Source organism: Pieris rapae, chromosome 8 (genome assembly GCF_905147795.1).
Source record: "Pieris rapae chromosome 8, ilPieRapa1.1, whole genome shotgun sequence".
Lineage (NCBI taxonomy): Eukaryota > Metazoa > Arthropoda > Insecta > Lepidoptera > Pieridae > Pieris > Pieris rapae.
Genome location: NC_059516.1, coordinates 8700833 through 8727471, shown reverse-complemented (window position 1 = coordinate 8727471; position 26639 = coordinate 8700833). Strand labels below are relative to the sequence as shown.

Sequence of the window (26639 nt, the reverse complement as noted above, 5' to 3'; positions counted from 1 at the left end):
TATAAATAAAATTATCTCTCATATGAAGTTTAATTATATAAGTATTTTAGTGATTTATACTTTTAGTGCATTTTTTTAATTTTTATAAAAGTGATTTAATAGAAACTCTACGCCCAACATTAATATAATAATGAGTATTAATGTTATAATAAATAAACTTTAATTTGTAAATCATAATAAAGTTGCAAGAATGTGTGTCCTCTTAGCGAATTAATAATGTAATCTAATGCATTTGATTTAACATATTATTAAAAAAAAATATTTGTCATTCATTAAAATATCTATTACTCAGGGGATTGTTTTCAAAGTTAGAGATAAAAGGTCATTCACAGACCCGTACTCCGCAATCAATTGGGAACATTGGAATTGAAAGGAATAGTCTGATAGCGCCCTAGATAGTGGCTTACCCTTACAAATAGAGGTATAAATCTCGGTAAAACAAAGATACTACACGCTCTGAGAGGAATTGGTTATCCGAGTTTAATTAATTTCATCAAATTTTGAATAATGAGAAAATGTTTTGTGGAATTCTCTTAAGTGTCAGCAGTGACACACATGTGACCTATTTAGATTGACTTCTTAAGTGATCCTTAAGTTATAAACTCAACATCTAACGAGTCCACTAGATATTTGTAATAATAATATAGGCAATTATGAAATATAACTGACATATTTAAAGAATAAAGTAGTGATTTTGTTTTCTCATATTAATGAAACATATGAACACGATATTTTGTTCAAATCATTCAAGACTGTTACATCGTAAGTAAGTTACTATAGTAGATACATATATAATATTTATAGTCTCTAAGGATATGATTCAATTCTAGACCAATGAATCCCGTATGTCAAAAACCTCATGGAATTTGACATAGGGTAGTCATAGTTCGCGCAACTTAGAATTTTACTCTAAAATTTGAAATTATCTGAAAATATTGTTCATAGATTACAAAATATTTCTTTGTAAGTTTTCGAGATATTATAAATAACCTCCCGGTGGCTTTCATCACATTAAAACTGGGATGGAAATTAATTTTTCTCTTACAAATTTTAATAGTTTTCCCTGACAAAACGGAAAGTTAGTAATTGCGCCAAATTAAGAATTCTCTCTGAAAAATTAACTGATCAAAGTTTCACTCTACCGCTAAGTTCCTGACTTAAATAGTTCTATTATGGCAACATCGTTTATATCAGACCTACTTAAAGTTTTTTAATTAGCATCAAGATGAGAGAGAGAGAAAGATAGAGTTTTACAACGTTTACTATCCATGTAGATAATAGATTATAGAAAGATTTATTATCTATGTAAGATAGATATATTATCTATGTAAACATATACCTATTCAAAAATAGAACCCCACTTACGTAAAAGAAAAATGTTCTGTGGTATATTGTGTTTGTCAAATGAAGTTAATAATGACTTTGATTTACGAATATACAACACATTTCAATAAATCTTCTTTTTAACGATATAAATATGCACTCGAAATATTGACTGAGTAATGTAATTTTTGTATTTATCTGACTTTGCGATTTATTTAGATATATTTCGCACGCAGTATGCGAGAAGAAACTGTTTGTTTTATATAATATACAAAGATATGGCTGAGTAAGGCTTATTGTGGTAAATGTGTGGATAATAATAGTTCAGTCAACTCTTGTGCAGGTCCAAGGATACATGGATGTCATGCTATAGTTAGGGTTGCCAGAATTATAAACATAAAAATCAATTTTTTTGCAAATAAGACTATAAAAACCTTTACTTTACAAAATTTATACCTGTAACTATTATATCATGAATAATATTTTAAAACATGTATATAAATCAACGAACTAGTTATTTCTGTCCTAAGGCAAACTTTTTATGTGCGAAAGGTCATTTTTTAGCGTACAAAAATTACTTTTATTATTATTACTATAAAAATTTTTTTGTTAAAATAAAAATAAAATGTGTTTAATAACAAAATATGTTTCGAAGGCCAACCCTACCTTCAGGTCATACGAGAATAAATAAACAAAATTGTGATTAGTTTGTCTGATGCGAGGTTTCATATTAATTTTTAAGCCGGTGTCTTGTTTAGTCCTTTATAAAATGTTTTCTAGAAGGATTACTAGGGCTTTGGCCGTTAGTAATGAATTACACAGGTGAAAACATAGATGTGAAAAATTACTTAGATTTTGTATTAAATATGTCAAAATGACTATTTTGCGCGTGTGTTTTATTCGATTGTCATTTGTCAAATGGAAATACAAGTTGGCCAATGACAACAGAATGTTCATCGAAATTGATTGCGTCATAGATGTCTTTTGTTTTACGCTGCTTATACATTGCGTGCTGGATATTAACCATGGTAGAATACTGAATAATTTTCCTATAAAACACCTTCCAAACCTAAGAGCGTCTATTAAAAGTTTGAAACGAATAAACATTGACTAAATAAACACGTCTGGTATTCGCCAGTACTCGAACTTTTTAGCGATTTTGTAAAAATAACGCAGGTTTAAATTTCAAGATGTCCCAACCAGTCAAAGTTGAATATATAATTTAATTATTAAATAGTCACAAATTATTTTTTCTTCAGGTTTAATCCTTTGGCAGTCCAGGCCCTTTAACCTTAAAATAATAAATTAATCATTTTTTTTGTGAAAGCCCCGAAGAAATCAATTTAACAAACTTTTTTGTATCTCTCTCTAAATACAATTATATTTAAATTTTAATGATTTATAAAATATAATAAATTAATCGGTGAGCAACACACGGTTTTATAATTATAATAAATTGCTCTAGAGACAAAGAGTATGACGCGATATATTCATACATTCAGCATCTCATTAATGCTTTCAATAATAAATAGTGAAGCATCAATTATCTGAATCAAATATGAAAGATCTATTAACATTTCATCTTAAGTATAAGATGACCCAATAAACGAAACGGAAACGTAAAATCGACTATCGGAAGTTCTAACTTTAAAATCTATGTTATTTCTACTGTCAAGTTCAAGGGCGTATCCGACAATTTAAATCTTCGTTTAATTGGAGTTTCTCGTGTAGTTTGTCGCAACGTCCGCAATATGAAAATGAGTTTGAAAACGCCCGAAGAACCCACACCGCGATGCCAACAAACTTTGATGAGCCAACTTGATTTACATTCATAGCTTTTGGGGCGTCTGCTTCAGTGTTTTTTTACATTTTTCAAATTGTAATGCATTTAGAGCGATTACGAGAACTGATATGTTATAATAATATAATTAATTAGATCACTTTAAAGTGTTCATTGATTATTTTAAGTTGTGAAGTGTGTGTGATTGAACAGTAATGTTTGTCTGTTAAATATAATCTTGGACAGTTGGTATAGTCTTCCAGCTCTACTATTAGAGAAGGTGACAAGTAAATACTCATAATGTGTGTAAAATTTCAGCAGCTAACAAATGGGCCTGGAGACTTTGATCCGTATCTTTAATTGTCAATAAAAACAATGCCAGTTGTCTAACAAAAAAAAACCCATCGTAATCACAGACGGACCGAACAATCCGACAATAAAAAAAAATATTAACGTTTTCCCTATAATACAAATTTATTTTATAATTTCTAACGTCCTATATGCCAAGAATATTTTAGCATATTTAAGTATTAGTAAAAGTAATTACCATTTTCCGTCCACAAGTCAAAAGGTTAATATTCATAGGCATACGTCAATATGCCTATGCATATTTTAGGAGCGGCTATTTCAGTACAACAAGCTGCTTAAAACATTTCAAACGATCGTATAAATGAAAAAGGCTTTCTAAAGAGATTTCTAATGTAAATAAATAGCTTTTCAAAGGTTTTAAAAGGCCAGCTAAGCTAAGGCTAAGGGCGTCTCTCTTAAGATCAGGATCTTAATTCTATAAATAAATATTTCACAAACAACATGTATCAAAAAACAAATTCAACATAAATTTTATATTATTACGGCTTTGTATATATTCACAAGGCTCTTTAAACCTATATAGCTCTTGGCACCAGATTCCTGAATCATTGATTTAATAGACAAGTACATAATGAGATTTAGCCATACCAGTTTTGCGATGTTTTGATTTCACTTGACGAATATTAATTGATTAGTACGAGTACATTGCTGCCGGCGTGAACAAGATACATAAGTAAGTAAAATATGACACTTATGAACGTTAAATGAATTAGATTGAAAAAAAAAATTGTATTTGTACATTTACTGGCAGCGACCAAGGGCACAAAACGGAAGAGAACTGGTAATAAACCTTACGTCACTCTCTTAAATAGCAGGCTGTTATATTATTTATTATAGCTTATCTCAGGTTTATTTATCGCAATTTTATTATCTATAAATTTGAAAATTATATAGTACACAGCAGTAATATAAGCCTGGAATAAGTTAAAACATGTGCAAGTAATTTAGCTAATTTAAAAACGGGACATTTGAAAAGAAAAATGTAGTTCTTTTTACGAGTCTCTCATTTAACATAATATTTATAAAGGAGCTCCAGGCGTGGTCTAGAATAGAAAATCTCATTAAACGCTACAACAGCGGAAAAGTAATAAAAATTTACATAGATTAAGATATATCCTGCATTTTATAGCGAGGAACTAGGGCATAATTCTTTACAAAATGTTTTTTAATGTTTGGACTCTCCTTGGCCGACTTATAAGTAATCTAAAACTAATTGAAATGTAAATATTCATTGGGAAAATGAAAAAGACTCATTTTTTTTAATTTTGGTATCGGGACTCTTCGGCGCCTGATATCCAAGAGTTGTTCGGATTAATACCTGCAGCTGAGTTTCATCATCGGACGTCGAGGCAGAATACGAAATTCCACCCGTACCACCTCGACGTCCGCCGTTCCACACAAACCGCGCGTTTTTCCAGGCAGTTTTTGCCACGCACCACCACTCTGTGGAACCAGCTGCCCACTGAAGTATTTCCGAACCAATTCAACTTAGGGTCCTTCGAGAAAAGAGCGTACCAAATGGGTCTCACATCAAACATTACATCTTTTAAGGTTATCTAAGCTTCCAGACATTACAAGTAATTTCACTGTCAAGATATCTTCGCAATAAGTTAAGTACAACTTAAAGGCCTGACTTTGTGAAACCAATATCATTTTAACTCGTAATTAATCGAGATCGGTTTGTTGATTTATGTTAAAAGTTAAAAACAAACAAGTGATCGTTTACAAGCACATTTTAGAGTTGTTTGGGGCTTAGATCATAAAGTTTAAGCTTTAGGGTTGCTGGTCTTTATATTGACGTTTTTAAACGTACACGAGTAATGTTACAATAAAAAAGAGCCGGCCGTTGAAGAAAAGAAACCAATTCTCGAAAGGCCGGCAACGCACTCGCGAGCCCTGTGGCATTGAGAGATTCATTGATTGATTCCTGCCCGTTTGCCCCCTATGCTATAAAAAAAATTGACCGTGAAATTCATATTTACGTTTCTCCGGTTAAATCTTTAAAAGCAAGGATGCCACTGCGTCTAAAATATAATTCTGCTTTATATTTGTATGAAATTTGTTTTTCCTTTTCTGTTACAAGACTGAAACTGCAAGATTACCACGCGCCTTCAATAACGATTTTGATTTTAATATTAAGTCGTGGTTCGTTAGACGACGTCAATTGAACCTTTGTTCTTCTCGTAAATATGAATTAAGGGAGTAACTATGGATATCCAGAAATATATCGTTAATAAGAGTTTTAGGAAAAAACGTTCTGAAAGTAGCAAATACAGAAAAATCAACGTAATTGGCACGCGCTGCCTTATGCCTTTGTAAGTTAATTAATCGGGCTTTGGGTAAGATACAGAGACTACACTTAGTTTTGTTAAATAGAATACATAATAAACAATACGATAGTCTAAGCGCTAAGACCTACATTTTCTTGCTGGGTTACAGATAATTGAATGTGTCTGAGTGAGCTGGAATTGTAATGGACGTAATGAAACATTTGAATTCTTTCTACATCCAATTAGAGGGTTCATCTTGTTTTATTTATGATGACGTTAAATTTTTACGTGCTTTTTGGCTGTATACGTCCTTACTGAGTACAAATTTGCTTAACATTCCTTTGACTATTTTCTAGTAAACACTGTTGTGAGATACTGTTGGGTAGAAAGCCGCCCTTGAAGCGTTTAATTTAAAAGTGTTTTTTTTGGAAACCATCATTAAATTAAAATGCTTAAAGGGAATGAAAAATAAAAGAAGAATTTGTGCTAGTAACTATTACTAACAAAATACTTTAAAATAAAATTAACAAAATATACTTGTATTAATAAATGTACTACTACTTTTCATACACTAACTACTGAATGTAATAAGACTACTCATAAATTAATTAATTAAGTAATAATCCAAATCCTCGAGACCGCAACTTATAAGGAATGATATTAAAAAGTTAAATAGTTTTTACTTGTTCGTTGTGGGTTTCTCTTTGTATAGCTTGCATTCGGCAACAAATGGATATGTAATTATAATCGATTTTTTATTTCTATAGATTTTTAACTTGTACCATCCGTCAATAAGGAAAAATATTATCAAAATAATTTTCCGTAATTATTTTATTTTCCGAAAATTTCTTTAAATGAATTTCTTGGTTACAAATGTATTATATTCTATATATTCACCAATATCATGGCGATTCATCCGAGCAGGCTTGGGCTGAACGAGCAAGAACCTCTACCTTGATCTGTTCTTTGCCAGCATTCTCTATGTTATTATATTAAAGTATAAAAAGAAAATATTATATGTAATAACAAACCATAATTGTTTCTGTTTGTCAATCCGCAAAACCTTAAATATTCGAACTTAATACAATGTAGGAGATACGGATCATCTCCAAGAATGAGTATTGCAAGGGTTCAGAAATGCAATGAAAGCTTTGAATTACGGTTTAGTGAAGTCAGTGAGTTTATATAGTGTCCTATGGGATGGGCCGTGTGTCTCCATAAAAGCTTTATGTCCCGTGAAGTGGACCGTCCTCTGAATGTAGGAATTAGAGGGAATAGTGAATTTGTTCCTCGTTAAATGCAATTGTGATTTACAGAAGAAAAAGCCCAGTGGCAATGACAACGTTTCAGGTTGCGCTTCAGATTTGTGTATCCGATTTGAGATCATTTGTTTTTTTTTTAAATTGGTGATCAGCCTTAGTCTAAAGATATTATTGTGGATACACATTTTCTCGCGGTTATTTTCAAAGTCAATTGCTGCATTGCATGCATTAACGTTTTCCTTAAGGTTCTGTGGTGAATATATTGTCGATTTTTGGATATAAGTAGATTGTTCAGGTTTCTATTTATTATAAACCTTGACTAAGGATAGTATCTGTTACCATGGTTACCGTTTGAGCATATTATAATTTCACATTGAACTTCTACCTAATTCTTAAAAGGAGTCCCCTTAGGCAAGGTTCCGAAGATACTAGCAGCGTAAAAAATTAAGGTTAGTTATTAGATATATTTTTAGTTTGTAATTGTATATTAATATAATTAAATGTATAATTCATTCTTAAAATATATTTTACACTTGAAAAGGTACTAGATTTCATCTCTCATTACATGATTGGTTAATTTTCCTGACATTTATTAAAAGTTTGAATAGCCAAATCTTAAATTCCAATTTCAGCGTAAATTTTGCTATAAGAAGCCAATAAAAGGAGTGTTTAATAATCCTTGTTTTAAAAAGAAAAAGTTTCAGCTTACCATTATATTTTTTCATGGATTGGTTTCGTGTAACCCAGTGATATATTGTCTATAGGTACGATTCTATCGGCCCTAAAAAGGATTCAACTGTTAAGACATGTTAATGATGTGAACACGTATCTAAGTATGCCACGAAGTTTATGTATTGTTTCTATAAAGCAAAAAAAATAAAACGCAAGCCGTGCACTATTATACGATTTAATAAACTTTTAAAACTACGTCAATAGCAACATAAGTAAAAACGATTTTTATTATGCCGATGTTCTTCAATTTTCTACAGGGCGTTGGTACGTTGCCCATGGTAACAACATCATATTAGTTTATTAGCGTAACACAAGACTGAATTGTTGACCATGGAAGTATGATCTGAAATAAATTACTGTTGGTATTCAAAAGTGTTGTACCTATTTAAAAAAAGGAGTTTTACTGCTGTTCGCATCACTGCTTTCTCGTAAGCCCAGGAATTGTTGAGCTAACATGAGCTACAGAAATAAAACCTGACTATAAGACAACCAATTATTGACTCTTAGTAGATGTTCTTGTAAGTTAATATTAAACAAATCCTATTATAGAGTATTTAAAAATCGACTTAAATCGACTTTTGGAAAAAAATCTATTGATGATTTCTTCGTGAAACTAATTAATGTTAATTTGATAAAGTAATAAATAATCTTAATATATATATATAAATCTCCTGTCACAATGTTTGTCCGCGATTGACTCCTAAACTACTTAACCGATTTCAAATTAAATTGGCACACCGTGAGCAGTCTGGTCCAACGTAAGAGATAGGATAGCTTAGAGTCGCAATTTTATTTTATTGCAAATATTTGTTTATTATTTGATACAACTCTAACAGATAAAAGTACATACCATCGTTTCACATAAGTTCTCCTACCGTTTCCCTTGAATAGTTTACTACTATGTAATATAACAAAAACCTTAGCCACAGCAACGCTTGGCCGAGTCTGCTAGTATACTTTAATAATGTGATATTTTTTCACTAATTGACTAATTAATATGACTCATTGTCACTTATTAAAAGTTTTCAATTATTTTTGAAACAGCTACCATAGATAAGCAAACGTTGATATATTCATATGTTTATTGTTATTACCGTAATATAGATAAGCCAGAAATGCTATTCAACTGCAAACATGAATATCAATGTAATCTATATTCCAGCGGTAACAGACTGTAATATATTGAGATTTCAATTTCAAAGCGTGCACCCAATCAAAGAGGAACATCAATCATCTATAACCGATGTATCCGTGACACATGTCAAAATTGCCAATAAACGTTATGCTAACTAATTGTTTGGATTAATTGGTTTAGAACTAGAGTTAGTTACAATAATCATCCAAGAATATAGCTCTCTCGCCGCATGAGTGTGTTGTTCTATGACGTACAAATCTTTAACCATTAATAAAAATAATACAATTCAATTTTTGGAATGCTATGAAATACATCCATGCTCATGGAACCCAAGAGAAAAAGATTACAGAAACATTAAAGCGGCTCTCAAATCTAGAATTGAATCATTCAAGCAGTGCGCAATGACCGAGCCGCATGCAATTTTAGTCAAACTGTGTAAATAGGCAAGCGATGCGTCTTGATGAGGGGATTTGTGAAGCGAGTAGTCGCACAGCAAAAATTGACCCGTGTTAATCCCCCTTAAAATGTGAGTGTCAAATCTCCTAAGTCTGGTGCGCTTGGCGTCTCCCGCAGGGTACGGCATGTAGGAATTTGTATCGTCTATAGATTTAAATGTTAATATGGAAATTCTCTTGGTCGAACAGCCACTTATAGTTTTCGCATGATAAATGTAAGAAATATGTATCTTATGTGCGTTATAGTGTATAAAGCCCTTCCTAGTCTTTCTATGATTACCATAAACAGTGGGTGATAGTGGCTGGTTCGACGCGGGAAACTCTGAGCCTCTAAGGACACATCATTTAATTTTCGATCATAGTTTTTATTTTGCACTGGTACAAGTGGTACACTTAGGATAATTTAAATAAATGTTAGTTAATATTTTTAATTGGCTGCCCCACGATTATTTATACCTATAAATAAAAATAAATAACGCCTTATACATATTGTCGCTGTTTTAAAAGTATTTTGCAAATTTTTCCCTCCATAAAAACTTTAATTACTAGTTTTGAATAGCCTCGTAGAGAAACTAAATACAACGTATTAATAAATATTGATTGTCATACTTCAAAGCACTCCCAATAATTAACATCGCCCAATCAATAATCCATTTTCAGTAATTAAATTGACATTGATTTAATCTTGCGTTTGTTAATTACTATCTCACGTTATTCAATAGAAGATAGAAGAGGTTTCTTTGAATGTTTAATTATTTATGGGAGTATAGTCTAGCCTTTAGAAGAGGTTAGTTTTGTGGTTAAGTTAGCGATTCTCAAGCCTGATACAGTGAAAGAAACAGCAATGCACCAACTGACTTTATGTGTATGTATGTATGCGCATTACACACTCGCTCTTAGAATAGACGTTTGGAAACCGGTATACCTTAGACTTAAAAAGTATGTAAGTAAGGGTTGTGTCAGGCACAGAAAGATGACCACCATGATTATAATAGACAAAAAACAAACTGATCACGCTGTAGTGCCACTGGTTTTTTATCTATAGGTAAAGTACCTTATGTTTGGGCTTTATGATCGATAGAGAGGCAAACCTGAATTAAGGTAATTCATTTGTTTTTAATTATGACCACGAATGAATTAAATTTATTTAACAAATGAAATGCTCACATAAAACTTCATTGACATACATTAATTGCATTATACAATCCAGAAATCGTAGTTTAGATATGTCAAGTTTTGTAAATCTATTTTTATTGTACTCGCGTCAACCAGAGGTAGGTACATATAATATATACTAAAGACATACTATATCGTACAAAATATATTGCGTAATTTCAAGTCTAAACAAGACCTAGTTTGCCTAAATTAAGCTAAAGTTTATGAGAAGGCAAAATACGTGAAAGTTTTCATATCCTCATAGACTAAGCCGCGCAGTTAGAGTCTTTAGCGAACATTACTGGTTAATCGCGTTAAATGCATGGTCAAAGTTTGGACAAGTTGTAACTGGATTGTCCACAGAACAGAATTTGATACTTGTAAATGGAAATACTAAAACTTTAATATTTATTTTATACATGTAAAGAAACGATCATATTTCTTTTGATTGTTAATTATTCATGTGTCAAAACTGAAATTTTGTTTAATTGTAATATTTAGTTTGTTAGTCTATGGAAAAGGACGCGAATTTTAGCTGGTCATTTAAATTTTTAAAAGATGATTATTTTTATTATATTTTCGGATTTTAAGGAACTAGATGAAAATAGTGGTTTTAAAATAAGACCCTCTAGATGTTGTTAGTTTATTTATTTCAGGTAATTGAATAATCATTCTATGTGTAGTATATTTCGTTTCGTTTAAAGCTAAGGTTAAATCACTCTATTTTTTTAATTTATACACATTGGAGTTTCGTCTTATATATCTAAAGGTTTTATATATCTAAAAATAAAACGTTTAAATGTTTCCGATTATATTCATAGATCTCAGTGTTATTGCACTATTTCAATTGAAGTACTGTCTCTTTCTGTCAAATGTTATTTACGCTAAGATAAACAGAAAGGGGAACAGTGAGAACACATAATTGTAATAAATAGTGCATGCCCTGGGTCAGAGTATCTTCAATTGGCAGCATTTGCTTGCTGCTTACTTAACTTTCTGGTTCTGGGACTGCCAGGCCGTACATACTACCGTATACGATTAGATACTTAAAATTGTTCAATGTGCCTTACGAACGTCCGAACAGGAATTATCTGTTTCGGATTTTGTTTAAATACTAGCGAGCCCGACAGACGTTGTCCTGTCCTAACTATGAATATTGATTTCGAATTGGTATAATAATAAACTTAAAAAATATTAAAAAAAAAATTTGTTTATATCTATTGCTTTATGATATACAAGATTGTGTTTGTATTTCTGGCGCGTATATATTTTGTTTATATGTATATATCAATATAATAACTGCGATCGAAGCATTTGTTTCAAACGACATTCATTTTTCCTACATCCTCTTTGATGATTTTCGCAGCACGTATTCTGTCAATATTATGTTAAACGCCATAAGGTTACATTAAAAAAAATGTACAATCGCTACGCGCTGAAAAACGAACCATTTGCTATCGTAACAAAAGTCAGGATTACTTACTATGGTGGCTAAGTATTCTTAATTTTTTTTTAATTTCCGCGCTTTTTTCTTAATTTTTTTTAACCTTCTCTTGATAATAACAAACACAACAAAAAAAGAATTAGCGAAATCGGTCCAGCCACGCGTGATGCCGTGACCAAAGGAAATATGGATTCATTTTTATATTTATATAGATGACACTAATTATGAGGCTGTTGATATTTTCCCATTCACCAAAGAGGATATGAGGAAATATTTGAAGAGGCGAAAAGACTTTGTTCAGCAGTTACAATTTAGGTCTTTCTTTGAAATATTAAGTACTAGCTGACCTGGCAAACGTCGTCTTGCCAAACTACTACCTTTAACTCAGCGCCATCTGTTAGAATTGTATCAAATAATAAACAAATGTTAATGTTATCGTAATTTTAGTAAGGATGCCTATTTTTTTGAAAATGAAATATAGCCTATGTCACTCAGGAATGATGTAGCTTTCCAACAGTGAAAGAATTTTTCAAATCTGGCAAGTAGTTTCGGAGCCTATTCAATTCATACAAACAAACAAACAAAAAATCAAACCTTTCCTCTTTATAATATTAGTATAGATTAATCGTTGTTTGTGTAATGTTATTTTTTTCCTTTTTCTCTATTAATTTACTTATTTATGTTTTTTTGTTTTATATATGTGTCTAAGTGTTTTGATTTATAATATGTATGTTAGCTGTAAGACTACTTATAAAAAATTAAATATATTTTTCATTATCTTACTTTTACAATGTCAAAAACCAAATTCCCGCCATTCGTTTTTAATAGATTTTATATGAACGCAAGAATTAAAATTGGCCTGTTACGTTGACTTCTTTTGCACACAATAAATTGAATAATAGCTGGGGTAATATGCATATTACGACTTATAATTTTTCACGTCGATCGACACTTCCTGCTTCCGTAAATAATTATGTATAATAAGGCATGTTTAATTGCTCAATATTCTGTAACAACTTTACATAATTTTATGGTAATTTAAGATGCTCTGAAATTGCTTGAGACTGATGATTTATCTTAATTATGAGAATGGTTTAAGATAACGACTGTTGGTTAATACAGCAATAAGTTAGTGATTAAACATTCGATTCTAAATCCTGATCGTATATTCCGACCGTGTACCTATATAGGTCACCCTACTACATTGATATATCTCCATCCCTCTCTAGACATCGTCGCATTCAATGGAACCACTGAGAAGAGCAATAGGCCCATTCTTCCTTAGGTCTCTTCTTGGGCATGTTCGTACGCTTTCTTTCTTGGGATTAAATGAAAGTCGCGGGGCGCCAAGTCAGGGCCGTATGGCGGATATCTCACTATCTCGACTCACTATATCAAGTCAATTGCATCACCTTTGACGAAGTCAAATACAGCATTTGAACCATCGGCGTTGAACTTATCTAACATTTGGCAACACCAGTTCATGCGAAGTTTTCTCTGGTCCTCAGTTAAAGTATAGGGAATCCATCTGGTACAAAGCTTCCTGACGCCTAAATGTAATAGTTTTTTAACTTAACTATGCCTAGGCTTGCTCGTATCTGCAGATAGGTCACTCTCTTGTCTTCCTCTATCATGCGTCGCACAGCACTAATGTTATCGTCAGTAGTCGCTGTTAAAGGACGTCCCTCATGCGGATCATCAATGTTATTGCTATGTCCACGCTTAAACTCGTTAAACCAATTGTAAATAATGGCACGAGATGGGGCTTCATTAAGAAATGCTAATCACAGCCTATCATAGATTTGTTATTGAGTAAGCCTACAACGAAAGTCATAATAAATCATTGACAGAAAATTTTCTCGCGTTAGGTTCATTTTCACGTGTAACAAGAGTTTTAAATTTGCCACCAATTCACAAAAACAAATGACAAATTAATGAAATTAGGTTACCAAAGAGTTCTTAATTGAAATTTAAAAAAAGTTTTCATTATCAATGTTTCAATCTGGCCAGTTCTAAATATTTTCAGTGTTACCCACGTATAATTTAATATCATCTAGAATTTAAGATCGTGAGCGCCTCCAATTAATTGTTATAATACGTTAGTTAATTGTAGACTTGTGTTGACTTATCGACGCTAACTGCAGTTATTGAAAGTAAACACGAGTCTGTTGGGCATTTGCTAATAAAGCGGTTAATTTAGTCTGGTATATTGTTAGTGTTTGGTTTGTATTATGTAAATAATGTCTAGTTCAAGCTAATTAATCTTACATAAACAATTTAATGATGGCAGTGAGGTAGAAAAAGTATATGTTGATGTCTGTCATACTCCGTTGTTAAAGACCACTTGTTATAGATAACCCGTATACCTACCTGCTACCAACATATTTGTTAGGGCTGGTGGCGTAAGGCTTAGCGATACGAATGGTAGTTTCTTAGATAATCCTCTGACATATTTTATTCACATGAAATCATAGTTATTTATATGTCGCTGCTTTCAAACAACAGATTATATATTATATAAAAAGGTGCTAAACTTAAATTGATTAGAGCGCCATCTATTGATATCCATTTTAACTGTAGACTACATATAATATACTCGATTTATTTTTTGTTTTATTTATTTAATAATAGCCGAATCGACAAGGCCGCGTATATCAATAAACAGGACAGAAATAAGAAACAAATTATAAATCCCCAACCAATACGTGTCCTCGATAACTGGTGCGGACGGCGTGCACATTTTTTTTTTATTTTTTTTATAGAACAGGGGGCAAACGGGCAGGAGGCTCACCTGATGTTAAGTGATACCGCCGCCCATGGACACCCTCAATGCCAGAAGGCTCGCGAGTGCGTTGCCGGCCTTTATATATTTATATACTTGCTTATAATATATTAACAACTACTAAATTTATATAGATTAACATTAGTAATGAATTGAAAACAAAATTTCTTAAATAACAAAGCAGAGTGACAATATCTAAGAAAATGGTAACAGAATGCCCTTCCTGTAATCAGATGGGCATTCCATTGTTCGGGCCATGCAGCATATTGCAGTTAGTGAAGATCAAAAAAGTATCCGCTTGCTTGCAATGTCTCAAACCTCTACGAGCTGAAATGATTTTGTAAACTGTATACAGTACTAACCATGTGATTCTTTTCAGGGCAATATGTGGATACTTCTCCTCTTCATTCCCCTGGCGTTGTGTCAACAACCCTGGGTGCCGTGTTCCGAGCTGAACGACGATCTTCGCTACCCCTGCCGATGCAAAGTTCAAGTGGACAGAGCCCTTCAATTACGAATACTAATGAACTGCGACCATGTGGTGTTCTCTGGTGATTTCCCTCCCCTGCCATATGGGGCACCTATTGTGGCGTTCAGCCAGCGATGGGCAGGACAACAATCTTTGCCAACACAGGTAGAGTCCTTTAGAAAGTAATGTTCAGAATTAAGGAAATAAATATTTAATTAGGGTCACCTTTATCTTTATATTAAAAGGAATAGCTGTTTCCTATGACTTCGTTTTATAAATTAGTTTATGATGCAAAAAAACAATAAGAGAAATTTCGTCATTGCTGTTTATATATCTTCTGTTATCAAAAGACAATCGGGATACAATTGCATAAGATTACTGTATTGTTATCGTAAATACCACAGCCTTGGTACAATTGCCTAGTGAACGGTAAGGTGCATTATCGTGAGAAAGGATGGTATGACGTCACTTCCGCATTGCAATCTAATCCTGTATTTGTATTTGTTTAAAATAGTATTCCAATTTTAAAAGTTTATTTGGCTAATACTTATCACACTACTTAATAGAATACCATTTATTGAGGAAAGAAATGATGACTATAACATCTCGCACCGACCGAAAAAACTCGAGCCATATGTAAAAAGAAACAATCTCAATTCAGTTAGTAATTCAAGTTTGACATTTCTGACAGTAACAACCTTTTGATTTACATAAAAATCTTACACGTTGAATCTTAAAAACCTCTTAGAATTCTAAAATTAAACAGGATTTATTTTATGTTATTGTCATCTCGATTAATTAATAGGTAACAATTAATTATTAAATACAATTCAAGGGCTATAAATTATCTATAATCTAATGGTAATAAAATGTGTAAAGTCAAATCGCTTCAACCTTTCCCTAATCCATTAAATTTAATACAGCAATTAGTGTATAATTTCTTAACAGATGTAATTGAGTGACTCAGAAATATTCGTGTAATTAGCTGAGATATTCTGTTTTCTATTAAAACACGCGATTCATGATCTGATAACTACGGACGAAGTTGTTCATTGCGGAAACATTACTACTAACACTGCACTGGTTATATTGATTAATGTTTACCACATTATATAAATATATAAATCATTACTACTCGGTGCTACTAAACGGTATATGTTACAAACTCTTTAACATTAAATTAATAAATAAATATAGCGTTTATTGACAATCTTGTAAGTTACATTTTATCTTATTTCTACTTCATAAACTACTTATACTTATGAACGCAATTTAGTTAGGGTAAATGTAAATAATATCATATTATTTCCTATTAGACACCGGTTTCTTGATTGTCTTGCTTTTCAGCATAGGCCTTCCCAAGTGTTCATTAAATTAGGTAAGCATAAATGTTCACAAAAAATGAAGAAATACAATATTAATATTTACAAGATAAAATAAAAATACCAGAATTTTTTGTAAAGCAGAAAAAAATTACCAGCAAAACAGCGGATTACGTTCGAAATATGCACTTAACAATTATTTCTTTAAAACCGGTCAGTACCGAATATCTCCGCATAAGTACTGTTTAATCCATTAAAATCGCGAAGAATTCAAGAGAGAATTGCCTGAACTCATAAGTTGGTTTTTGCAGAAGGATTTTGGAAAATTTTCTAAATCTAAACCTTGGGAATGAGTAAAAGACAACAATTTTAATGTCCTATAAGGGGTCACTGCTATATTTAATTGTTTAACAATTTATATTAAAACGTAACACCGGCTAAAGATCTCTAATTTCTATAAAATACATAAAAGGGTTTTTGTGCTGCTTAATAGAAACTTTGTAATCGACATACTATATCAAAAATAACAAGTGAACAGTGAAAAAATATCAGTTCCATTTTTCGCTTATAAGATATGTCAGGTATGCCTTTCTTGGTTCGAACGGTGTGAAAATTGAGTAACTCTATATTAAATGCACTTAAATCTCAGTCTTCAAAACTAGTTACGACAATTAAAAACATCTCAAACGAAGCGGTTGCAACATTACATCATTTAAATTTGTAATGTACACATTAACACACAAAAGCAATAGAGACTTCACTATCACAAATACTCACAAAAGTTCCAAGAATTATATTAAGAATTCTCATGAAAATTAGGATTTTAATTATATTGTAAATAATTATCGTAACAATGAAACGAAATAGCTACCGTCAGACGAGCGTAACGTTAAACCCGACATTAACGCTCGAAAATGACTGACAATTAAATGGCGAATGTGTAATTGCGTTTCGTATCGTTCGATAATGTGGTTCAATTTAAAGGATTCGTTTGTTTCGTATTAATTGTATTGAATTAAACAGAGTAAAGAATGATACTGAATTTCCTTTACGCATCTACGTAAGTACTATTCGGACAGAGCATATCAATAATTTGAACTAAATATTCTGGTATTAATAACTGTTGATAACCATAAGTAGGGAATTGGCCTCTTTGAGGTATTCTTTTGTCGGGTATCAAATTCGTGCAAATATTATTATTCAATCCCTAATGTATTGAATCATACACATACTGTGTCTACTTTTGAAAATTTATCAAAATATGTATTTATAATAATTGTTTTATTATAATTAACTAGCTTTTCCATTCAATTCAATTTCAAGATTCTTTATTATGTTGCACGAAAATGTATTGTGCTACAAATTATGTGTAGGTACGTGAATTTCCTGGAATGAAACAAACTTGTAACTAGACACGTTTTTAAAGCTGTTTTGTTTTCTTCAAAACGTATGAAACAGCATAAACTAACGTTTCGATAGGTTTAACAATAACAAACTAAATTTAACAATGAGGTAAACTACCTGGGAACTATGCAATATTTAGATGAGATTTGCATTTTTGACATGCCTTGAGAGCTTAAGAGCTTTTCCATTAGGTCATGCGCAATGATCATTATTTTGTTACGGAGTTATTTTGAACTATGTTTAAACTATATCTACTCAAACCTTCGTTGACATCTAATAATCACAATGACGTTTTTAATTATTAAATTCAAACCACATGTTGATGAATACATAATTTTTATTGGTAAGACACAAAAACAATAACAAATTTGAAAAATAAGTAATGTACAACAAATGTAATTTCGATAAATACCGTTATAACTTTAAAAGGCTAACGAGGACGTTATTTAGATTATTTGCTATACGTTATAATACACACACATACATTCATGTTTATATGTGTATAGATAAGTTTATTATGCTTATAATAAAGATGAAGGTGCAACAAGGAATTTTCAATTTTATTATCCTTTTCATTTTTGGTTCCTTTCGTTTGGTTCTAAAATAAAATTAACTTTTTGCAGATATTCTCCTCTTATGGATTACCAATGAAGGAGCTGGATTTCTCCCACAACAGTCTACGAAGATTACCTGATCGTTTATTATCTGGAATCAAAGGCAACCTGACTAAATTGGTGTTAGCTGATAACTTGCTAGGTGATAACCTGAACCCAATATTCTCCACTGCAGAGCTTCACAACTTACCATCTATGGAAGAGTTGGATCTTAGCGGAAATAACATCAGAGGGCTGGAAGAGGGCCTTCTAATTGGGTGCAATGTTATGAAAGTAAGTTTTTGATATATGAATCTTTATACGCATGATAAAATTATTCAGGTTAATAGAAGGAAATGCCCAGAATGCTTGTTTATTTTTGCCATACACAACTATCTTTATAGATAACAAGTAGTTTAGTTATTAGTATATATTTATACTTAATATATACCACGTTACAAAGACGACGAAACGGATGTAACGATTTTAAAAATTAACTTTAATTAATTAATTTATTACTCGTTAATTATAAAAATAAACAGTGTTAGTAAATCTTTCCGTTAGCTTATACTATATAAATATTTACGATTAATATACATCTTAATATATATATTTCTTGTGTGCGTGTGTATGTGACTGAACTCCTCCTAAACGACTGGACCGATTTAGACGAAATTTTTTGTGTGTGTTCAAGGGGATCTGGGAATGGTTTAGATTCACAATTTTGTCCGCTGGACAATGTTTTTTTAATTAATTTTCAATTTATTAGTTGTTGTTGATTTTGGAATGTTTTACATTGGATCCGACAGACGGCGCTACCATCGCAGTGTCAAATTTAAAAAAATATTCGAATTTTAATTTTAGTCTGTCCCGAAATTAAAAAAAAAGGTTTGTTATCATTGTGTTATATCGTGTGTGACCATGTGCTGGATCGTTAGATATTGTCATAACATTTGAATAATAATTTTCATCAAAATCGCTTATTAAAAATTGAAATTTTGAAATTAAAGACGTGTGGACAGGACAACGTCTGTCGGATCCGCTAGTAAATGTATAAAATTTACAGTACTTCGGGTACGTTGTAGTATTAGGGGTTAACATAATCAAGCGCTTTAATTATTTCCAAATAAAATCTTCACGAAAAATGTTCTGAATCATTAACAATTCAACGACTCAGCCAAACAGGCCTGGTAGAGCATTCTACGCCGTAGCCCATCTACGAGTCTACGAGCGTTTGCGCCATTTTTAATCAGACTCTTCATGATTCAGCCGTCATTTGTCGGCTTTCAGTATACAAAGGAGTTAACAAAGTGTAAAAAGAACTGTTGTATAATTTAGCAACACGTCCAATATGCGGGCCTTGCATTGTATTTTGTGCTTTAGTATCTTGTTTGATAAAGATAAGGACTAAGCAGTAATATCGAATGGGCTATGTTCAGTTGTAACAGATAAATTGCATAGTAAATAATACCTTGTTAGTTAGTTGTTAGAACATTGTTATTGTATATGAATATCGGATATTATAATAACGAACTGTATATTGTAAAACTATCCGATACATGCTTTATAATACGATATAGAATACCGATTGCAGCGAACATCAAAACAATTTATCAGTACGCGAATTTTATATTATTGAACACGTATCAATCTATTGAAGAGTATTTTAAATAAATAATGATGTTACATGTTTTTTCATTTATATATAAAACATGCAATCGTAAAAATTACGCACAATGTCTCAATAAATACAATTTTTAGAAGTTGATAAATACCATTACAACATATAACACATCGATCGTCGAAATTAATTATTATAAATTAAATTGATAATTAAAATATTACAGATACTCCGTCTGGATCGCAACAATATGATCTCCATACCATCTACCTCTCTCAACGGACCACTTTCATTAAAACTTCTCTCGCTCAGGGAAAACAGAATTGGTAAGTTGAAAAAAAACCACGTTCAAATATACGAAGACACTTAACGGCTTTGCTTAAGTCTGTGCGAAGTTTCCGTCCATTTGGGAAAGCCTAAGATGCCTAAAATAATATTTAAGAGGTATAAATGTCGAAGTTTTCGCAGTGAACGCGACTCGGGGATTAAGTAATTTCAATAACTAAAGAAACGGAAATTTTCATATTGCTTTTCTTTAATTTAAGTATATTAATTTAATTTTGGAATCGCTTGAAATTGGAGTTTGTGTGTACTTAATATTTACTCCTATGTTCATCAATTATGTTTTGGTTTTACCTTAAACAATTGTAACTATAAATTCTTTTTACATTGTGGAGTGGCTTAATGATATCTTTAAAACCGTCCTTGTCTAGGGACACATATACATTTTAATTTAATTCCATTTCGTTTGGAATTAAATTAAAATGTTTCTACCCCGTCTCCTATTAAGTAAAGTGACGTGAAGTCATGTGTTTCAATACAAATTGTAACCCCAAGAAACAATTTCACACATATATGTTTCTAGGAATTGTTTTTACATTGAACATTCCATATTTTCAGCTCTACTTCGGCACGCCTCATTCCTCTCACAGAAGACCATCGAAGAAATCGACCTGCACGGGAACACGATCTCAAGTATCGAGGGAGGGGCCTTTATTAGTCTAACTAACCTCCAAACTTTGGATTTAGGCCGTAACAAGCTCTCAAAGTTCAATAGCGACGTGTTTCAAGGCATAGAAAACTTAGAGAAGTTGGACCTTTCTGAGAACTTCATAACTGACTTCCCTACAGTCGCGCTTAAATCCTTTACGAGCCTAAAGCACCTGAATCTGTCGAGTAATATGATCACGGTAAGCGTAAAGTTTCGTATTATGTTTAGGTATTTTGTATTGGGAATTCTGCTATGTGTAGGGTGATTTGATTTTTAAGTACTAAGTAAAGTCTACAGTGCAAAGCGAAGACATATGTATATATTTATTTATGGTATGAATACTGAGAAAACGATTTCGAATCGAGAATCATCGTTAAGTACGATTTCTTACATGGTTTCTGAGTAATATTTTTAAACAATAATTTAATTACGTAGGTTATATTTTTCTGTATGATTTTTATTTGATTTCTTTTAAATAAATAAAATTATAATTAATCAAAACTAAATGATAAAAACGGCAGGCATAAAATGCATTCCTTAAACAATTAAACTGTGTTATGCCTCGACATTATATAACCTAGGTTTTAAATAATTGGCTGTGTAATAACTACTCGTATTTATTTTAAATCAAGTGAATAGTGTACATTTTTCACCAAACTAACGAATTATTGTTACCTACAGATAATGAAAATGCCATGTTAATTGTTACAGAATTTAGACAACAGTCATCTCAACTCGCTCTCGTCCCTGCAAGTGCTCGACTTGAGTCGAAATAATATTGTAAAGCTTTCTCCAGGAACTTTTGTAGGTGTGAGTGAGCTACGCTATTTGGACATTGGTGTGAACTCCTTGAGAACTGTAAGTTATTATTTATTATAAAAGGTATTTATTAGTTAAGGTAATATTTGCAGTAAAGTATATGTTTGATAAACTTTATTTATTTATTAAAAAGCAGTTGTGGATTCAACGTGTGACTCTTTCACCTGAGGTCGTAGGTTCGATCCCCGGTTGTGCACCAATAGACTTTCTTGCTATGTGCTCATTTATCAATCAATTTTAATAACCGGGTTGACTTAGTCCTAACAATTCAACGGCGTGTGTCAGGCACGAGACCTACTTACCTAAATACCACGTAAAAAAAGGTTGTTGCTTATTAATTTCGGTGGCGGTTGTTATAAGGATATGTTCAAATGTGTTAAATGTTTGAACCTGCGTAACGTAAATGATTAAAGGCTTTAATCATTTAAAATATGAACTTATAAAAGTAGGGGAGTTTTGGCACTAACAAAAACTAACATTGCTTATCTTAAGGTATCATAAATCTAAATGATACTTTAATACAAGTATAGTCAACCTTAAAGGGAATATTAAAGTGTGAAACACTCGATATATTAATAAGTCATACTGAGAAAAAAACTACTTATCATTGTCTAATCTATGACCACAATAATATATTATGAAACCTAATACTATCGCCAGTATATTTTTAAATTTGGTTTTATTATTCAAAATATAAGAAGCTTAAATAGTTGTAAAGTTTTGCTATAACGATTTTTTTCTCTATTCTTTCAGGTTGAAGACGACGCATTCGATGGACTCATTAACCTTCAGACCCTGTTACTGCGCGATAACAACATACTCCTAATTCCCGCGGTGGCACTTTCTCGCTTGCCTAGCCTCACCTCAGTGCACCTAGGCTTCAACAGAGTTACCGCGTTATCGAGCGATATCCTTCGAGCCGTGTCGGACGGAATCAATTCGCTCGTCCTCTCTAGAAACGTAATTAGAGAATTGCCCCCAGCGGCATTTGATCACTTTAAAAACATACAGCACTTAGACTTATCCGGAAATCTGTTAAACTCGATTGCAGCTGAAGTATTCAGCGGATTGGAAGTCTCTCTCGAATTTTTGTCTCTAAGCCAGAATAGGATTTTAGGCTTCACCGGGCAACAGTTGAAATTTGTGAACTTATGGTTCTTAGATATATCTGGAAATCAAATATCGGAGGTACCGGCGGATGCGTTTGAATCGATACCGAGTTTGTCACATCTGAATATGAGCCACAATTTGCATATGAGTGTCCTTCCTCAAAACGTTTTCAATCATAATGACGCTTTATTGGTTGTTGATATAAGCAATGTTGGTTTAAAGGCGCTTCCTGTTAATTTATTTTCAAAAAATCATAATTTGGAAAGAATTTACTTGGCTAATAATAATTTGCAAGAAATATCTGAAGGCTCATTTAAAAATCTTAAAAATTTGACTCATCTTGATTTATCATATAATAATATAGTAACGATAAGAACACCTGCATTTGTAAACGTTATGTCTATCCAATATTTATCGTTGAAAGGAAACCAACTAAATGCGTTCAAAGGAGAATTCTTCAATACCGGCACAAGTTTAGAAGTTATCGATATTTCAGATAATCAATTGAGTTATCTTTTTCCTTCATCTTTCAAAATCCACCCAAGATTAAGAGAAATCATACTAACAAATAACAAGTTTAATTTCTTCCCCTCCGAACTTATAAGTACTTTGCAATATTTGGAACTCGTTGACTTGTCAGGGAATGCCTTGAAAAATGTTGATGAGTTAGACTTTGCTCGACTTCCGAAGTTGAGAACAATTTTACTAGCACGCAATGAATTAGAAACTGTGAGTGAAATGGCTTTTCACAATTCAAGTCAAATACAAAACATAGACCTCTCCTATAACAAAATAGATAGACTGGGTGACCGGCTCTTTGAAGGTATTGTTAGACTAGAAACATTAAATTTGGCGGGAAATCTTTTGTTCGAACTTCCAGACAATATTTTCGATAGATCGAGGGTGCATATGTTGGAATGTATTTCCTTGAGTCACAATTTATTTGAACAAGCTCCTTTAAAGGCACTACAGAAACAATATTTCTTTGTTTCCTCTGTTGACCTTTCAAATAATAATATTGTGGACATTCCAGCTGAAGACAGCGTTATGGTTAATATCAAAAAGTTAGATTTATCATTCAATCCCTTATCGGAAAAATCTATTTTAAGTGTTTTAACTGAGCCAAAGACTGTAAGGGATCTAAACCTAGCTGGTACAGGTATGAAAACAATAAGTCAACTTGAGACACCATTCTTATACCGTTTAAACGTATCCTACAATAACATTACTAGATTAACCGAAAAAACATTTATGCGAACAACACTGTTGGAAATGTTAGATTTATCTCACAATCAAATAACCGATATTAAAAACTCATTATCAATTTCCTGGCCTAAACTGAAGAATTTACAAATGTTAAATATTTCTGATAACCCTGTTACTGCAGTACTGGAAGGAAACTTTGATGGTCTATCATCATTGCGTGTTTTAGATATAAGACATTTCGATACATGTACAAAAATAGAGAAAACTTCTTTTAGGGCATTATCCAATTTAGTTGAGTTAAGAGCTTATGGTTATCCAAGGCTGGGATATTTTGATGTTCAAGGAGCCCTGCAATACTTCTTGGCACTTGAAAAGTTAGATGTTGAATTTAAGGATACAATGATTGGCGCTGATCAACTCCATTCAACTCTACACCCACGATTAGAAGAACTTGGCATTCGTGGGTCGCGACTGAAAACTGTATCATCTGGTGTTTTAGCTGGCTTAAAGGCTCCCGCAATAACTGTTAGATTCCGTAATACATCAATGAGTAATCTACCCCCTGCTTTGCTTTTCCCGTTACCGAGGTCGTCTCGTATAACGATAGACATTAGTGGCAGTCAGCTTAATACAATTCAGCCACAATTATTAGTTGCTCTTGATGATCGACGAGCTGATTTATCGATGTTTGGTCTGAATACAAATCCTATAAAATGTGATTGCAATGCACGAGCTCTTCGGAGATGGTTGCCCACTGTTGGCATTGACGACGTTCGTTGCTACTCCCCTGATCATTTAGCTGGCTTTCTATTAGTCGAAATAGGTGACGATGAGCTGTCATGTGATACGCGTAAAAGAACAACAGCCTCATCATCTTCCAGTAGTAGTAGTATTTCAACAACATTTCCCCCTCGTCTAGTACATCGTACATCGGCAGAGCCGGATATAATTTGGTCTGTTGCGCCCTCTCATGAACGACCTAAAGTGACTGGAGAACCTAAAGGGGCACCTGTTCTTGGAGTAGCTACTTCAACTAATGATGATAACTTGATAATCGGTATCGTCGGTGGAGTTGTTGCATTTATAGCAATTTTAATTGTTGCTATTTGTATAGTCCGATTGCGTATGACAAGTACGTCATATCGAGGCGGTCCCTTAGCAAACAGTCCAGGCGCCGGTGGTCCACCCATGTGGGGTCCAGCTTGGCCAGGTTATGCGGGAACATTGCCTCCACCCTCAATATCAACGGCCACATTGCCTCATAAGGTGCAATCTGGTCCGGGGTCAGTCCGGTATCTTGCCTCACCGCCTGGTCCTCCCGCACCCTATTTTATAAGCTTGCCACCTCATGAAGATAAAATTTATCGGTAAAATATTAGGTAACAAAAAGAGATTTTAACCTTGTGTAAATATTATAAGAATTATTTGTGTAGTAAATATGTGCCTGTTTGTGCTCACAGTAATCTTATTGAAGCTAAGTTGCCTTTGTATAATGATAGTTTGAATAGTCTGACTAGGTTGGATTTATCTAGTCACCAATGACAGGTATTCAAGACAGCAGGTGCGCCCGTGTTATTTATTGCAACAATAGAAGATTCGTGTCTAAGTTTACGTTTATTTAAATAGGTAACATGTGGCACAATTTATTCTTGTATAAAATATTTATTTACTCTAAGTTTTAAGAATAGTTGTACTAGTAAGCTAGAGATAAAAGTAAGTTATGGAAATAAAGATATAATTAAGAAATCGTTTTTTAATTTAGCTTTTTATGATCAAATAATACATTTGTATAACAAATCTAAAAATACAGTTTTAAGGACATACAAGCTGCAATAATTATTGTCATATATAAAAATATTACTATAAAAAATCTAATTATACGCATGCGCGATAGACATTGAAAAAAAAAGAATCAGACCATATGCACCAGTTTTGTAAAGGTAAATGAAAATACGTATGACAAACAATGTACGGTGAATGCTTTTATTCACGTTTTTTGAAATTGAATTTCGTGAAATGTCCGACACAATAGTGAACGTTTATGTAACTCTTCACTAAAATATGCAACTCTGTTGATTTTTGAGCTATGTCCATTGATTTCTGCAGAATTATTGCAGATTTTTATAATTTTTTCAATTTTATTTTAAATTACATTATACAATTAGTATCTCTATATATATAAAATTCTCATGTCATAATGTAAGTTCCCATACTCCTCCGAAACGGCTCGACCGATTCTTATGAATTTTTTTCTTTCGAACAATACCAGATAAGTGATGTGCAGCCCAAAACTTTTTTATTTTTAAGACTTTTTTGTTTTTATTTTTTATGAGACAACATATAGAAGTACATACCTACACCCTTAATTAATTGTCACCCCTCTACGATGAACCTTAC

The 26639-nt window shown here is 32.4% G+C and overlaps 1 protein-coding gene across 2 annotated transcripts in view; it reads left to right on the top strand.

Moving 5' to 3' along the window:
* Positions 1-25988, top strand: part of LOC110998780 (chaoptin) — a 65229-nt gene extending 39241 nt beyond the window's left edge. For both annotated transcript variants that reach the window (XM_045629220.1, XM_045629219.1), the window contains 6 exons: positions 15087-15341; positions 18526-18789; positions 20343-20442; positions 21017-21306; positions 21819-21965; positions 22680-25988. In XM_045629220.1, coding sequence (XP_045485176.1) covers positions 15093-15341; positions 18526-18789; positions 20343-20442; positions 21017-21306; positions 21819-21965; positions 22680-25613 — 3984 coding nt within the window. In that variant the 5' untranslated portion in view covers positions 15087-15092 and the 3' untranslated portion in view covers positions 25614-25988. The remainder of the gene's footprint in view (positions 1-15086; positions 15342-18525; positions 18790-20342; positions 20443-21016; positions 21307-21818; positions 21966-22679) is intronic.
* Positions 25989-26639: the final 651 nt, after the last annotated feature.